Consider the following 16,516-nt stretch of genomic DNA (forward strand, 5'->3'; position numbering starts at 1 on the left):
CAAGTCTCGCAACTCAGTTGTTCTACGGTAAAAAGTTGTGAGATCCATGTAATACCAAGTCCAGGCCAGGAAATCTTTAACGTTTTACATAAATATATTGACTTGGCCATCGCATGAAAACACGTGTAAATTAAATTATTTAGTGCGATGGCCAAGTCAATAATTTGTAAAACGTTAAAGATTTCCTGGCCTGGACTTGGTATTACATGGATCTCACAACTTTTTACCGTAGAACAACTGAGTTGCGAGACTTGGTTTTTTTGACAAGTATTGTTTTTGATGGGTTGAATTGTCAGTTAATCAGTTGTAAGCAATTGCGACTCTAAGGCTGGGTTGCACCATCTTACTTTGACTTTATCAAACGTCAAAGATCTGTCAAACTCCATACAAAAACACCAGCTAACGTCATAGACGTCATAGTTACGATCAAAGTTAGGTGGTGCAATTCAGCCTAAGAACTGTTAATAAAATACTATTTTCTTTACGGCCGCTCTGACGCGCGCCGGTCATTGGGTATCGTCCCTAAAACCCCACTGTCACTTCAGCTTGCTAATCCAGTGTCCTATTGTCAAGGACTTGGATTTTCTGTGTCATTATATCGTTGTTCTTTTTTATCCATAGCAAAATTCTAATTCGTATTCCTGGTTTAAGAGTTTCCTGATTACAATCAATGTAACGTGAATATTCATGCTCCGTCGCTAACTCCATTAAAAAACGAGTGCGGTGAGAACTTTGTTTTCGCTTATTTAAAAGACTTTTCCCGGTTTTTTTCTAAAATAAGATGTTTATAGGTAGGTAGCATAGTGGACGAGTAAATGTACTACACTACCCTGGGCATTCAAATTAAAGTATTCTACCTACTTACTACCCTTATAAAAACTATGTAGCGTCTTACAGTTACAGGATGAGTGCCGACGATTTGTATGGGATAGTTAGTGTACGAAACCAAACCCAATGATAGTCGTAATAACACTGATTTATTTCACATAACACAATTATTTATAAAATGATAGAATAGCAGAAGTACGAACGTACGTGACGTATAAAAGTGTGCATAATTGCTATTTCTAAGTGACCTAGATTAGGTATGTCGTTGACATTAACATATGTGCGGTAACCCGTACATCCTGCCACTCTAAAAGAAGGACAAATTCAAAAATTATATAAATGTAAAATAAAGTAACAAATTAAGAGTTCAATAATGATAACTAACAATAAAAATGTAAACAATTTCAAATACAAATAACAAGTTTGAATAACTTAAATATTTCATCACTGAACTATGTTAATAGAAGGGATGTCCAGTCGCACAGATCGTGGTCGGGTCCTCGGTGGTGTGGCCGCTGCCTGATTGACGCTGGCGACTGCTGTCATCGGAATTGAATTCGCTTGAGTGCTCGAAGTCTCCATGTTGAGGGCTCCCTTGATTCTTCGCCATCGCATGACCATGAAGATGCACCCCGCGACAATAATGAGGCCCAGTATCGTATAAAGAACTGAGTACTGATGCACGTCGTGTATGCTGAGTGGCGCATTCTCCTGTTCTTTGAGGGTTCGGATTTGAGTCTCCATACTACGCCACTCATTGTCATGATAATCAGGTGTAAACTCGATGCCTGAAGAATTCAATATGGAATTCAGGATCGAAGTTTCTGACAATAATGGTAGGTCCCTCTGGACTTGAACGTGGCTCAAGTAGTTGTTGTGTCCAAGTATGGAGAATGTGTCAGTTTTTACGGTACAACCTTGACCGATTTCTAGAAGGCCGTTCCCGGTTAGTGACTTCATTGTCATTCCACTGTCGGTGCAAAATATGCGTACCGAGCATTTCCCACAACATGAGTATAGCCACCTGTTATCGCTATGTAACTTGATCCATCGCTCGTGACACGGCGCCTCCTTTGCAGTGCAGAGTGTTTTGTTATGAATACTCAAGTTACAAATCGACTGAGTTATTTTTAATTCATATATTGGCTTATCTATAGAGCACAGTAATTTGTTTGTCTGTGCGTGGATACAGCTTTGAACATCTGTTTCTGTTAGAGTGAGAAGTAGATCTCTTTGCAGATTGAATGCGATGTATGGTGTTTGAAATTCTACAATATAGGAGTGCTGAGGAAGACTTATAACTTTGTCCAGCTCAAAACCTTCCTTGTTTACCAGAGGTATCTTGACTTCGATTATCAAGTACGAAGAGCCCATATCACCACTAATTTTCATTAGCTTGTAAATCTCCTTAAAGTCATGTTTGTTGGCAGGTAAAGTCAGATCGTTAGGTATGTGGCTGTAGATAATATTCAGTTGCTCTTCTAATTGTTCCGGTGGCAGTAAATGTGCGTCCATATGACCTTGTGCGAGGTCAGTGACGGTATTTATCACATTCTCTTGCATTTTCCGAAGATTATTCATGATGATCATCGCTGACATAGATGATGATAAGACATGTAGCTCGTTGTTAGTTTCTGCTTGCCATCGATTTGTTATCATCGTTACATTCTGTAGGTATTTCTGTACCATTCTAAACTGCTTGTTCATGATGGCTTCGTTTCGCTGCAGAATATTGTATTGAGATTCGATGACACTTGTCTGATTTTTCAGCAATAGTTGTAAGTGCTTTTCGTTTTGCGAGATTTTTTCTATGTCTTTTTCATATTGTTGCGCAAAGCGCTCATCCAGTACTCCAAATAAGGAGTTAGCTATATAGCCTATACCGTCAACCAAGCCTCTTTTTTGTCTTCTGTTAGCTTGACCCTTGAGTATGCGGTTATAGTGTTCGATTTCCGTTAACTCGTGTTCTAATTGATATATGATGCTTTTGTATTGAGTTGGCAGCATGGCAGTGTGTAGGTACTCTTCTAAGTGATTGACGTAACTCTCCACGTGATGTAATGCTGACCAGTAGGTACTCATGTTATAGTACACGATTAACTTCCATTCATCTCGAATAAGATTCATCTCATACATCTTATCGAAATAAATATTTTGGTGGTCGTCAAATGTTGATATGTTGTATGAGCACTGTGCAGGTATGAAGAAGGCCATGAACAGCATCATCGCCATCGTAATAAATGAAGCTGTAGATTTTCTCGTCGCACGCCTTTGTCGTTGGTTTGAGTGCGCGTCGGCGGTTGTGACGTCATCACATGTCGGTGTTTGAGCGTCATTTGTTGGTTTTTGTGTACATTCATCTTTCACGGGTAAGGTTGTTAATTTTAAAATAGGTCTCTTCATAATCCCATTTTTAGTTTTTACGGATACCACACGGACGTATCCGTCCTTGCCCGGATGTACCTCGATTACTCTGCCCATTGCCCACTTGCCAGGCGGCAGGTTTTCGTCCTTGATTAGAACGATTTCATCCACTTCAATGTTTTTTGAGGGTGTTCTCCACTTAGAACGAACTTGAAGTTGTTGTAGGTAATCAGATGACCATTTCTTCCAGAATTGTTTATTCATTGCCTGGACCATCTGCCATCTTGTGGTCAAGTTCACTTGTTCGGGATCCGTTTGTGGACGTGTTATTAGCGGTCCACCAACTAGGAAGTGTCCCGGTGAAAGATACTCATCATGATGCTTTTGTATTGAGTTGGCAGCATGGCAGTGTGTAGGTACTCTTCTAAGTGATTGACGTAACTCTCCACGTGATGTAATGCTGACCAGTAGGTACTCATGTTATAGTACACGATTAACTTCCATTCATCTCGAATAAGATTCATCTCATACATCTTATCGAAATAAATATTTTGGTGGTCGTCAAATGTTGATATGTTGTATGAGCACTGTGCAGGTATGAAGAAGGCCATGAACAGCATCATCGCCATCGTAATAAATGAAGCTGTAGATTTTCTCGTCGCACGCCTTTGTCGTTGGTTTGAGTGCGCGTCGGCGGTTGTGACGTCATCACATGTCGGTGTTTGAGCGTCATTTGTTGATTTTTGTGTACATTCATCTTTCACGGGTAAGGTTGTTAATTTTAAAATAGGTCTCTTCATAATCCCATTTTTAGTTTTTACGGATACCACACGGACGTATCCGTCCTTGCCCGGATGTACCTCGATTACTCTGCCCATTGCCCACTTGCCAGGCGGCAGGTTTTCGTCCTTGATTAGAACGATTTCATCCACTTCAATGTTTTTTGAGGGTGTTATCCACTTAGAACGAACTTGAAGTTGTTGTAGGTAATCAGATGACCATTTCTTCCAGAATTGTTTATTCATTGCCTGGACCATCTGCCATCTTGTGGTCAAGTTCACTTGTTCGGGATCCGTTTGTGGACGTGTTATAAGCGGTCCACCAACTAGGAAGTGTCCCGGTGAAAGATACTCATCATCTTGGCTTTCACTCACAACCAGTAGGGGCCGCGAGTTGAGACAGGCCTCAATCTGATGAAGAAGTGTGATGAACTCCTCGTATGTGAGCCTTTGTTCTCCCATCACTCGTCGTAGATGGTGTTTCAAACTTTTAACAGCGGCCTCCCAAAGGCCACCAGCTGAGGGATAAGCTGGCGCGTTGAAGTGCCACTGAATTTCGTAATCAGTAGCCTTGTTTAGTAGTTGTATGTCGATTGTTTGCAGTACCTCCTTGTATTCCTTTTTCAATACTTTATTCGCTCCAATAAAGTTTCTTCCTTGATCACTGTACATGTGTTTAGGTACTGATCTTCTAGCGCAAAAACGTCGAAATGCAGCCAGAAACCCAGGTGTGGAAAGATCAGACACCAATTCCAAATGAACGGCCTTTGTTGCTAAGCAGACGAAGACCGCCACGTATCCTTTATGTGTTCGCACACCACGCCCCTTGTTGGCTCTGATGTCAAAGTGACCGGTGAAGTCAACTCCAGTATGTGTGAAAGGGCGCGAGGGTGTGACACGGGGCTGTGGTAGGTCCGCCATCATCTGCGTCTTTTTCTCTTCCTTGAATCGCCGACATTTAACACATTTGCGTAGCTCTCTCTTTACAGTCCGAAGCCCACTTAGTATCCAATATTTGTCTCGTATGTAAGACAGTGTCAAGCTTGGTCCGCCGTGTAGCGTGACAGTGTGAGCCTGTTGTATAATAAGCTCGGTAAATTTGCTGTGACTTGATAATATTATCGGATGCTTTGATGATTGACTAAGTGACGAGTTGTTTAATCTCCCGCCTACCCGAAGCAATCCATCATGAGGGTCGATGTAAGGGTTAAGGCTCGCCAATTTACTGCAACTCTTGACTTTATTCTGATTCTGAAGTTGTTCAATCTCGTCTTCAAATTCCATTGATTGAACAGTCTTTATAATCAAATTGAGGGCGCATTGCATTTCCGTCGTGGATAGGTAACTTTGTCGTGGTATTTGTTTATTGCGCAACCACTGTGTGAAACGTGATAGCCAGCCGATTGTTGTTGCCATGCGTAGTGTCGAGCTGCACTCATGTAATAATTGTACAACTAAATCGTTTTTATAAGTTAAGGCCACGTTCACATTCGATTTCTTGGTTTCTAACGCAGGTGGTTGGTATGTGTTATCTTTGATACTGTTCGGATCAAATGTAACCAACCAATGGGGGCCCTGCCACCACAAGGTTTGTTCTGACAACTGTAGCGATGTCAGTCCTCTTGTAGCGCAATCTGCTGCATTATCTTCAGATCGGACGTGATGCCAAGCTGATGATGGGATGACGGTAAGTATTGTTCGAACTCTGTTGGCAACGAACAATTTCCATCTATTGATGTCTCCATTGAGCCAACCAAGTACCACCATGGAATCGGTCCATGCGTATATTATAGCTTGCTGTGGTAATGTTTCAACTACCTTTTTTATGAGCTGTGATAGTAAGAGCGCGCCGCAAAGTTCCAGTTTAGGTAGAGATAACTTATTTTTCAAAGGTGCCAATTTTGTCTTTGCAGTCACAAGCGTCGATGTGACTTCGCCCTTAGAATTTGTAGTAGTGACGTATACAGCGCAGGCGTATGCTTTTTCTGACGCGTCGCAGAAGCCATGTACTGAATATTTGTTTTTATCTCCTAGGTATCTAGGGATTTTGAAATCTTCAATGTGTTGAAGTTCACTTTTCAGTTGTGTCCATTTGTTGTTAATGTCNGGACCAAAGAAACTGTAGCGTCTTACAGTTACAGGATGAGTGCCGACGATTTGTATGGGATAGTTAGTGTACGAAACCAAACCCAATGATAGTCGTAATAACACTGATTTATTTCACATAACACAATTATTTATAAAATGATAGAATAGCAGAAGTACGAACGTACGTGACGTATAAAGTGTGCATAATTGCTATTTCTAAGTGACCTAGATTAGGTATGTCGTTGACATTAACATATGTGCGGTAACCCGTACAACTATCTACTGTATGCATATTGCAGTTGATAAACCATTAGAAACAATGCAAAAAGTGTATTCAATGGCTGAAATTAAGTTTAAAAGTACCTATGCAAATAATATATTTCTGTTATGCAAATAAACGTTTTATCTATCTATCTATCTATGCTGTGTGAGTCTACTAAGGCTTTATACATTTTTAGTGAATACTCAATGGAATGGACGAATTGTGTTTTTTTGCAACGACCCAACGAATCGGAGAGATTTAGAATCGAAACCACTCCGATAGATTACTATCGGTATTACTTTTAAGTACACAAGTAGTGACAGCTTAAGCGAAATAAACCAGTAATGTTACATGTGGGAGAGTTATTTTCTTAGGCTTTAAAGAAATTTAGTGAGGACTCGCCATTTTAGGTAACAAAAAACATTAATTTGAAGACTTACTTTATTACTTAAGAATAACCTATCTAAATTATTAATATCAACAAAACTTAGATGGATTTATAACTAGAATGTGTACAAAATAGTTTTTATTTATCTACGTGGAGGATGTAGCGGTCAAAAGCGAGCTGTTGTAAATAATATAATTTATTAAGTACATACATGAAATAAGATGCTGCTGAAAAGTGATGTTAAGGTGTAGTAACAAAAATGAGAAGAGAGTAAGGGAAGAAACAAAAATGAGAACACAGATATTGGTTCATCTTCATCATCATTTCAGCCACAGGGCGTTCACTCCTCCAATGATTCCCATATTGGTCGTGTAAGTGACCTGGGTCCAGTGGCTCTCTGCGACCTTTAAAAGGTTATTCCACCTTGTGGGTGGACGTCTGGACGTCCCACTTAATGTAAATATTGATATACTATTTCGAGACCATATCAACTCAAGTTTGCAAATATCTGTCAGAGTCCTTCGGTTAGTCGTTAGCGCTCCTGCACACGATGCCGCCGCCACGCCGCCCCCGCGCCTTTGCACTGTTTATACGCCGCGTGAAGCCCGCTGCTGCCGCTGCCGCGCCGCCGCCGTGCCGTCAAAGGCGGACCGGTGAAATTATGCTTATACGGCGCGGTGGCGGCGCGGCGGCGGCGCACCGGCGGGCTTTACGCAGCGCGTATGAACAGTGTAGGGGCGCAGCGTCGGCGCGGCGGCGGCGCGGCAGCGGCGCGGTGGCGGCGTCGTGTGCATTAGCGCTTATAACTCACTTCCAATAAGGCCACGGTAATCATATGAGCTTTGCAAAATAAACAGCAACTGGCAGTACATAATAAGATCTGCTGTAAAGTTTCGTAGAAAATGGCAAATCAATTTACCGAGTACTCATTTGACACCCACACGAAATTGGAATTGTTACTCAAGTTTTGACTTGAATGATGTGTGTCACGTTAGGACGACTTTTCTGAAGTGTTGACAAATAATATTGCTGGAGACACAAGCAAAATTTACCACAATCCCACCGGCATAAGACCAGAAACTGTTTCAACAGACGCACGAATAAAATTGTCGCAAATATTACTCTGTCAAGTTTTATAGACGTAATCCCGCCGCTTTTGATCGACAGTCGGCTTTATGGTCTATAAAATAGAACCCAAAATCAAGTGATGATTTGACAATCCAAAGGTTGTGCTAGCATATGTAACTTAGCTTAAATTCACAGATTGTTTAGAAGTATGGGATAATTTAAAACTTAGAGAGAAGTGAAAGAAGACTCCAATATCAAATAAATGAAGTTCCTATTTTGGGGTAGGATTACATAGCCAATTAATTTTATCTCGTTTATTTTCTATTTAAGTTTTGAGAGTTAATGTACCGTCATTAACATTTAATCAGAAATACCCAAAAAACCTTCTCTATTATTTTATTAAAAACAAACAATAAGTAAATGAAAAGTTGTATCGTTACAAAATCTATCTACTAAAGCCCGGTCCGTGAGCACGTAGAATTTTGTCCAATGACCCCTAGCTACCCATCCTTATCGCTCGCGCGTAATTATATTGCTGTCGCGACTGACAGACAGACTATAGTTAGTTTATCCCTGAAATCTAAACTGTAGAGTGCTAATGAATATAAATTTACTGCAGCTTAAAATAAACCAAAGGTTATTTACTCCTCCCACTGAACCGACAGCGCACGTCGGATTGATTCTGCAGTGGATTAGAAAATGAGTGTGTTGCGTAATCGCTTGCAGTAGAGCTATTTTTAAACAAACAGTATGTTAAAGCTATTTTAAATGTAGGTAATTGTTTTTTCAACGATGCAAACGCTGAATATACCTACTGGTAATTTCAAACGAAAAAATAACTAAAACACTAATAACCAATAATTATGTAAATAGCTCTTAAAGTCTCTCTAAACCTAAAGCTTAAAACGCGAATCACTGCGATACAGCTAATTATAATAATAAGAAGTAGGAAGTGGTGGTGATCCACACACACACAAAACAATTTTATAGAATTATGCCGTTCCAACTAATGGCTCTAATGCCATGTTCAATACTAGAACTTATCAATTTCTTTTCCTCACTCTGACATGTGGATAATGATAATGAAATAACTTAGAGATTCTAAATTACGACCGATACCAGATTTAATCGGAAGACTGTTGTCTCGCATACGATCGAGCGAACATAAACTTTATAACTTGAGTAAAAAGAACCAGAGCTGTAACGCAAAAAACTTTGACGAATAAAGTAAACAACAAGCAACTTGGTTGTTCTACAGATGTTCATGTTTCGGAACAAATTGTTTTAACGCTATATTCGAACGCTGTTTAAAAAACTGTTTTTTCAGTCTATCTTTATTGGCACTAATTTAAATAAGTACATGCACTCTCACATCTACTTACTATATTATGCTTCTTACAATATTTTATGAAAAAAGCACACATTTTAAACTAGGTAAACTACTAAATCGGTCGACTTAAACATGTCTCAAAAAGCGAATGAAAACGAAAAAGTATAAAACAAACTCAATTAACAGTTCCAAAAAGCCGATTATTTATAAAGTTTCCTAGGATTTCTTTATTAACACTTCTTCCTCTTAATTCCGGATTGCTAAGAAACTTTCACATTACGATTTCAGGCACAGCTGAAATGAAAGCAGCCAATACAGAAATTCGGCACAGTGTATTTTACAAGCTTTTATTTACTTTCACATGTCTGGTATCTGTCGTCAAATCTTGCAATTTAAAATTGACCCACTTCCCGGCTTCCCAATGAGCTGTTTTTTTTCCAATCTCTCTCTCTTTCCAACCTCTAAATTCTCATAAGACGACAACGGAATTCGACTACATAAAAAAAACACCAGCGGCCTCAGTACTACTAAGCATAGCTTCTGTCGTAATTTCGAACTCCTTCTAAATGAATCTTCTGATTATTTTCGTTGCGGGACAGCTTAACTTTCACCCGGGACAAATTTGACCTTCACTGGTTGGGTTTTTTATCGGCGGTCAAGCAACTGGCTACAGAGGAGTTGCAGCGGTGGAACAAGAGGCGATAATAATCCTATAGCTTGTGTCTATAAGTTATGAAACCCCCAAATCAAGGAATTTATTAGTTTTAGAAGTTAAAGTTACCTACTAACAATAATGCTACGTTTTATCTATTTGATCTCAATCTCATATAAAATTTTAGTTTACGGGAATAATCCCACCTCTCTTACTCACCACTGCAACTCCTGTGTAGCCAGGATCTATAGCTTGACCGCCAATAAAAACCCAACCAGTGAAGGTAAGTTTGTCCCGGGTGAAAGTTCAACTGTCATTGGACCCGCAACGAAATTAATCAGAAGAACATAGGAGGAGTTCGAAGTTAAGGTTCGACTTCCCTCCGTTGCAAAGCAGATGACAGGTGACAAACGGAGGTTTAGTAGAATTTTAGTTTGAAATCTATTTTTGCTGTATGTACTTGTACATGCCGTAGCTGAGTGGACTGGTTCATCTATTCCTTCGTCCCGGATTAGGCGCGAACCATTCCAGTTTTCGCCGTTCCAATAGTAACGTCTTTTATTTCTGTCTCCAAGTTAATCAGTTGAACAGCTGTTGGCTTGTTCCAGTGGACTGGTTTGTTTGTAAGTTTGAACGTCACAAGTTTTTTAATGGTGATATTTTCTTGACTTCAACCTTTTTCGGGTTTTAAGAATCTATTCAAATTGACTTTTACTAATATAGACACAATATATTTTTTTATATTTCTTAAAAAGCTAGGCAATGTACTGCATTCTAAAATATTTTAATTTAATAACTATTTTACTGTCAAATTATGTTTATGTACGACTGATCAACCAACTGTCTGAATTCCATTCAATTTCCGGTTCTTGTAATCAGAAATACCATAAACAAAATAATAATATTATTTTATATGGTATTAATATTTATATTATGGTATTCCATAAAATCAATGTTATAAGGTGTTACAAGTACCCACTCTAAGTTTCCTTACAAGTTCACACACAAAATGTTTCATACCTACTTACTTACACTTCAAGTCTCTAAAATTATTGAGCTAACGTAAACTTACTTACTAAAACCTTTACAAAGTACTTCAAATTCAAAACTGTATTATAGGCAGATATTTAGTTCCAACATAAAGGAGTATTTACAACGTATAAAGTATTTACAAGCCTAAGTGTGTTGAACTTTAAAACAGTTTAGGCCCGAGTTATATTTTCATTATAAGTTTTATAATAACGTGGTGTAAGATACGAAAAGTTGATGTGTAATGGAGGAAAACGCAGTAGGTAACAGTAAAAAAAAGTAAAAGTAAGGCTGAGTTGCACTACCTAACTTTAAGGGTAACTATGACGATAACTGGTGCTTTTTGAAGGGAGTTTGACAAATTTTTGACGTTTGTCAAAGTTAAAGTAAGATGGTGCAACTCAGCCTAAGTAGTTGAAGGAACATAGCCAGTTCTTTTGTGGTTGAGGATTACAGACGAAGCTTCCTTACACCATCGGCTCATCACTTTCCATCAGGTGAGGTGCAAGTCAAGATCTTCCTCATTGTGGTAAAAAAAAAGGTTTTCTCTCTATAGGGTGGATGAAAAATACTAATAATATCAGTCGTAAGTCTTTCATGAGTTTATAGTTGCAAAATAGACTGGCTTATGTAGGAATTCAACTTGCGGCAACTAGCTTTAGGAATATTTTTAAAACTGTGAAAACCTGATATAAATTATTTAATAAATAATACTAGTAGTAATCGTTTTCAGCCAAATGACGTCCACTGCTGGACAAAGGCCTCCCCCAAGGTTTTCCACAATGAACGGTCCTGCGCTGCCCGCATCCAGGTTCTTCCCGCGACCTTCACCAGATCGTCGGTCCACCTAGTAGGAGGCCTGCCCACGCTACGTCTTCCAGCCCGTGGTCGCCACTCGAGAACTTTCCTGCCCCAACGGCCATCGTCTCTACGAGCTATGTGCCCCGCCCACTGCCACTTGATTTTAGCAATTCTGCGAGCTATGTCGGTTACTTTGGTTCTCCTGCGGATACTAGTAGTAAACTTCAGTGATATTTACTTGCATTAAAAATACGTAGTTGATTGAGATTTAGGTTTTTTAAAGCTACTGTGACCTTTCTAAGTTGTGTTAATTTGAAATAAGACAACTTTTGTAAAGGTTCGAAAATTTCATATCGGGAAAATACGTTAGTGTAAATGAAATTTATTCAACATTAAGCGTAAATGATGTTACAAGTTTTTACAAAGACCTAGTTTTAACGAAGTTTTCAAATAAGTTGTTTGAGAGGGAATACTTTACTTACAGTCATTAAAATTTAGGATTTGACTATCAGCTCTTAAGTTTTAAATAATTTTATCAAAATTTATTAGGAGATCAAAAGTAATAAAACATTTCTCTGATGCCTGTTTCTAAATCTAATAGTAGTTTGAAGTACTAGCTTCAGTTTTTTGAATTAAAAAAGACTTCAAAAAAACTGAATGGGATCGGCTTCACTCCATCCACGGTTCAAATATCCATATTGCGTCCTGGAGTACCCAGGATCATTTTTCAGTCCATTTGCTGATTCCGAATACTGATACCGCGTGGAAAAATACACTTAGGCTCGGTTGCACCACCTAACTTTGACCATAACTATGACGATAACCAGTGTTTTTCGTATGGAGTTTGACAGATTTTTGACGTTTGTCAATGTTAAAGTAAGGTGGTGCAACCCAGCCTAAGTGTATTTTTTCTGTAATGCGGATTTCCGCACACGTGCGCATATAAGGTCAAAGATTAGCAGACTTATCAACATGGAAAGGGCTCAACACCGTATTGCCTTTAGCGAGCTGTCAATGACAGCCTGTCATCGAATTTCTTGCGCTGTCAACCGCGGAGCGAGGCGTTCACGTACGGTGCGGATGAGTGTGCGTTGCAGTATGGAGTTTCATACAAAGAATACCGGACGCCTCTAGTTGATACGGTTACGATCCCTTTCCGGGTTGATAACTTTGCTACGTCCTTTATTAATCCACTAAATTACTAATAGTTCCGTTAGCCCCTCGTACAGTAAGCTGAATATGCTTGTGTCACGAGTGAGCTCACTCACCACAATCGCAAGTTAGTCCGACCCCTTCACCGTTCAGCTATCGTGGCTACATTAAAGTATGGAATGATGGATTGTACAGCGTTTCAAGACTTCCTAGTGGATATTTTCAAGAAGTAAAATCTTAACAAATTTTTTTGACGCGCTCACTTGCGACGACATTTGATATAAACTCACACTAAGCCCTCAGATTCGCACGCGTGGCCGAAATCCGCATCACAGTAAAAGGCACTAAGCCAGTATGGGCAAGTGCTTTTTCCTTTAGCTCTGTGTAGACTAATGGAACGAGTAACGCCAGTGTGTAAAGGTGCAACCTTTGAAGAACAAAATGGAGGTTCGTTACGGGTGGAAAGAAAGGAAAGCTTTTTTAACGCTGGAAATATTGGGAGTTTGGGGGAAAGAGGCTTTTTGAAATTTCCAAACATTTTTTAAGTACGATTGCACGGAAAATTTTTTTTTTTTTTAGATAAATCATGGTTAAACTTTGTTCCCAAAAAGTGATATAAAATAATTTATAAAAAATATATCCAAGAAAGTCACACAATATAACCCTCTTGTAACAAATAAAATGAAAATAAGGGTGTTTCTATAGGCAGCATCACGTGCCATTTTTTAGGATAGTGGGTAGGTGGTGGTAGGTAAATGATAATAACATTATTAACATCTACAGTTAATAATTATGAGAATAATAAATAGATCATGTAATAACATGTTATTTCCGTAAACATTTATCAAAAAGCCAGTAATTCCAAAAACAAGTTACCTATATCTATTTCAATTACAAATTACAAATTACAAATCCACAGACTAAACAGAATTATTACAAAACTGCATACAAAGCGGCAGAAGCGAAAGGCAAAACCCAGTGTGTTTAATTTATAAGGGTACATTATTAAATTTTCCCACTTCCGTATTAAAATATACGTGACTCCAAAACTTTGCTGGGAAAATTCAGATAGGCAACAGTTGCTTGTCAGAGTGAAAAATAACTTATCACACTTGTTACCATATAAGTTACTTGGACAAAAATGAATTTAAAAAATAACGCGTGGGACGACCACCCACAAGGTGGACCGACGACCTGATAAAGGTAGCAGGAAGGCGCTGTATGCAGGCCGCTACCAACCCTGCGATGTGGAAGTCATTGGGGGAGGCCTATGTTCAGCAGTGGACGTGCTGTGTCTGAAATGATGATGATGATGAGTCACTACATCAAATAAAATTTATGTTAAGGAGTTCTTCAAGCTCGGTTGTCTATAAATTATAATAAACAAATGTACTGTACATGCTCCCTTAAAGCCCCGTAAACGCCATTCGTCTTGTAAAAATAAAAAGGCGATCCAGTTTTTATTTTATGGGGCCTTAAAAGTTACTCCAATCTCTCTTTTAAATAAATATAAATAAATAATANTTGGAAGACGAGTTACGCAACATTCAAACACGTTGGAGTGCAATCGACGCTTTGCACCTCCAAATCGACAACATTCTACAAGGTTCAAATACACAATATGACGACGAGTTTTATGCCTACGAAGAATCATACAAAGGCATTAAAAAGGCTCTGAACCTAAAACTTGCATCAACTGTGCATCTTCAACAGTCGACACCACAAATCGACATACCAACCTTTACTGGCAAATATACCCAATGGCCTACATTCTACGACATGTACGTGGAAAGTATTCATAACAACAACCTCCTTACCAACACGCAAAAGATGCAACATTTGAAAGGTAAACTGCGAGGAGATGCTGAGCGACTGATTCAACATCTACACATCTCAGCTGATAACTATGAGACGGCATGGGAACTGCTAACTCACAGATACAACAACCCTCAACTGTTGTTCACAAAACAGATTGAAATCTTCATCAATCAACCCGNCAGAAGCCATGTACTGAATATTTGTTTTTATCTCCTAGGTATCTAGGGATTTTGAAATCTTCAATGTGTTGAAGTTCACTTTTCAGTTGTGTCCATTTGTTGTTAATGTCTTCAGGTAGACATTGATCCCACTCTATTGATTCTTCAGACCATGTACGTTGAAATAAAAGCTTTGCACGTATCGTTAATGGAGATAGCCATCCCAACGGGTCGAAGATCTTAGAGATCTCTGATAACAACTGTCTCTTTGTTATTGTGTTGTCAGTTGTTTCTTGTTGAAATATGTTTTTGAATGAGAAGGTGTCCGAAGTAGGGTTCCAACGTAGGCCCAAGGTTTTTCTGTTCTCAGAGCTCTTGAAGTCGAGTGGCGCATCTAGTTGTTCTGCTGCCAAATCTTCAATGAGTTCGTGAGTATTACTGGACCACTTGCGAATATTCATTCCAGCTCCCTTGAGTATGTCGATAATCTCTTGTTGCAGTTGTTTAGCTTGAGATATTTCGTCACAGCCTTCAAGTAGGTCATCCATGTAGAATGACGACATCAGTGCAGCAGCAGCCAAGGGGAACTTATGCGCGTCGTCCAAGGCCAGCTGTTTTAGAGTGCGCATTGCCAGGTAAGGAGCCGCCTTTGTCCCGTAGGTAACAGTTGTAAGCTGATACTCCTTTAGTGGTTCCAACGGTGTGCTCCTCCATATAATGCGTTGTAAATGTTGATCGGGTTCACGAATATTTATTTGGCGAAACATCTTCTCGATATCAGCGGTTATAACGTATTTGTGTTGACGCCATACCAAGATGAGATGCTGTAGATCCTTTTGTAGATTAGGACCGCGCTCCATTAAATCGTTGAGACTGCGCCCGGTTGATGTTTTCGAGGATGCATTGAAGACGGTTCGAAGCTTAGTTGTAGTCGACTCAATTTTCAACACACCGTGATGAGGGAGATAGCACGATGGTTCTTCATTGTGTTTTGTAACTAGAGACATGTGACCTTGTTGTTCATACTCTCTCAAAAATTGTTTGTAACTTTCGCAGAATTCCTTGTTTCTTGACATCTTGCCCTCCATGTTGTGAAACTGAGCGATCGCCTTACTTTTGGATTGACCTAGATCTTGTTCGAATCCAGGCTTCATGGGAATCGCGTTTTAACTTTTTGATTAAGAAAATCGTCAGTCTTTAGATGGATACTTCTGATTCGATTATTTGCGTTTAATGCAATTTTATTGATATTACATTTGTATTGTGCGATTTATTTTATTTTCAATCAGGATATAACATACGGATGATGATATGAAATCACTCATTATTGCCTATTTGTATACACCAACTCAAGTTCATGTCATGATTCAGTCTAGCTCAAAGAACTTAAATACTCGAAAGGACTCGGAAGGCTCAATGATTCATGTGAAGTCTTAAAAATAAACTCAAGTCTCGAAACAAAGACTTTTAAGACTCGAGGTTCTTACTTACAACACTAGCGCGGTCGGCCATTGGCCATTGTGAGGGACGGCTGTCTTTGATACTGCTGTGATACCGCCGACTCTGCCACGCATAAATAAGGATGTCAACTCCAAAGTTCTTTCTAATCATAATAATAATAAAATCATTCTTTACTTTTACAAATTTATTTTTTTGTTTCTACGATGATTTTAGTTATTATTATTTCAGTTTGAAATTGATGGTTGGGAACAATTATTTATTTACTTCGGAATACTAAAGACTGCCGATAATCACAGGTAGATAATTCGATAGCGTTTAATTTCTGCTATGATCGAGTC

The 16,516-nt window shown here is 39.1% G+C and overlaps 1 protein-coding gene across 1 annotated transcript; it reads right to left on the reverse strand.

The window, feature by feature from the left end:
• Positions 1-3,536: 3,536 nt before the first annotated feature.
• LOC114359669 (uncharacterized) lies at positions 3,537-15,805 on the reverse strand. Its single transcript, XM_028314143.1, has 2 exons — positions 14,946-15,805; positions 3,537-6,009 (listed from the first exon to the last, which is right to left on the reverse strand). The coding sequence occupies exons 1-2, from the start codon at positions 15,803-15,805 to the stop codon at positions 3,537-3,539; spliced, it is 3,333 nt and encodes a 1,110-aa protein (XP_028169944.1).
• Between the last annotated feature and the right edge of the window lie 711 nt (positions 15,806-16,516).

The sequence above is a fragment of the Ostrinia furnacalis genome, unplaced genomic scaffold (assembly GCF_004193835.3).
Source record: "Ostrinia furnacalis isolate ACB-3 unplaced genomic scaffold, ASM419383v2 OfSCF4547, whole genome shotgun sequence".
Lineage (NCBI taxonomy): Eukaryota > Metazoa > Arthropoda > Insecta > Lepidoptera > Crambidae > Ostrinia > Ostrinia furnacalis.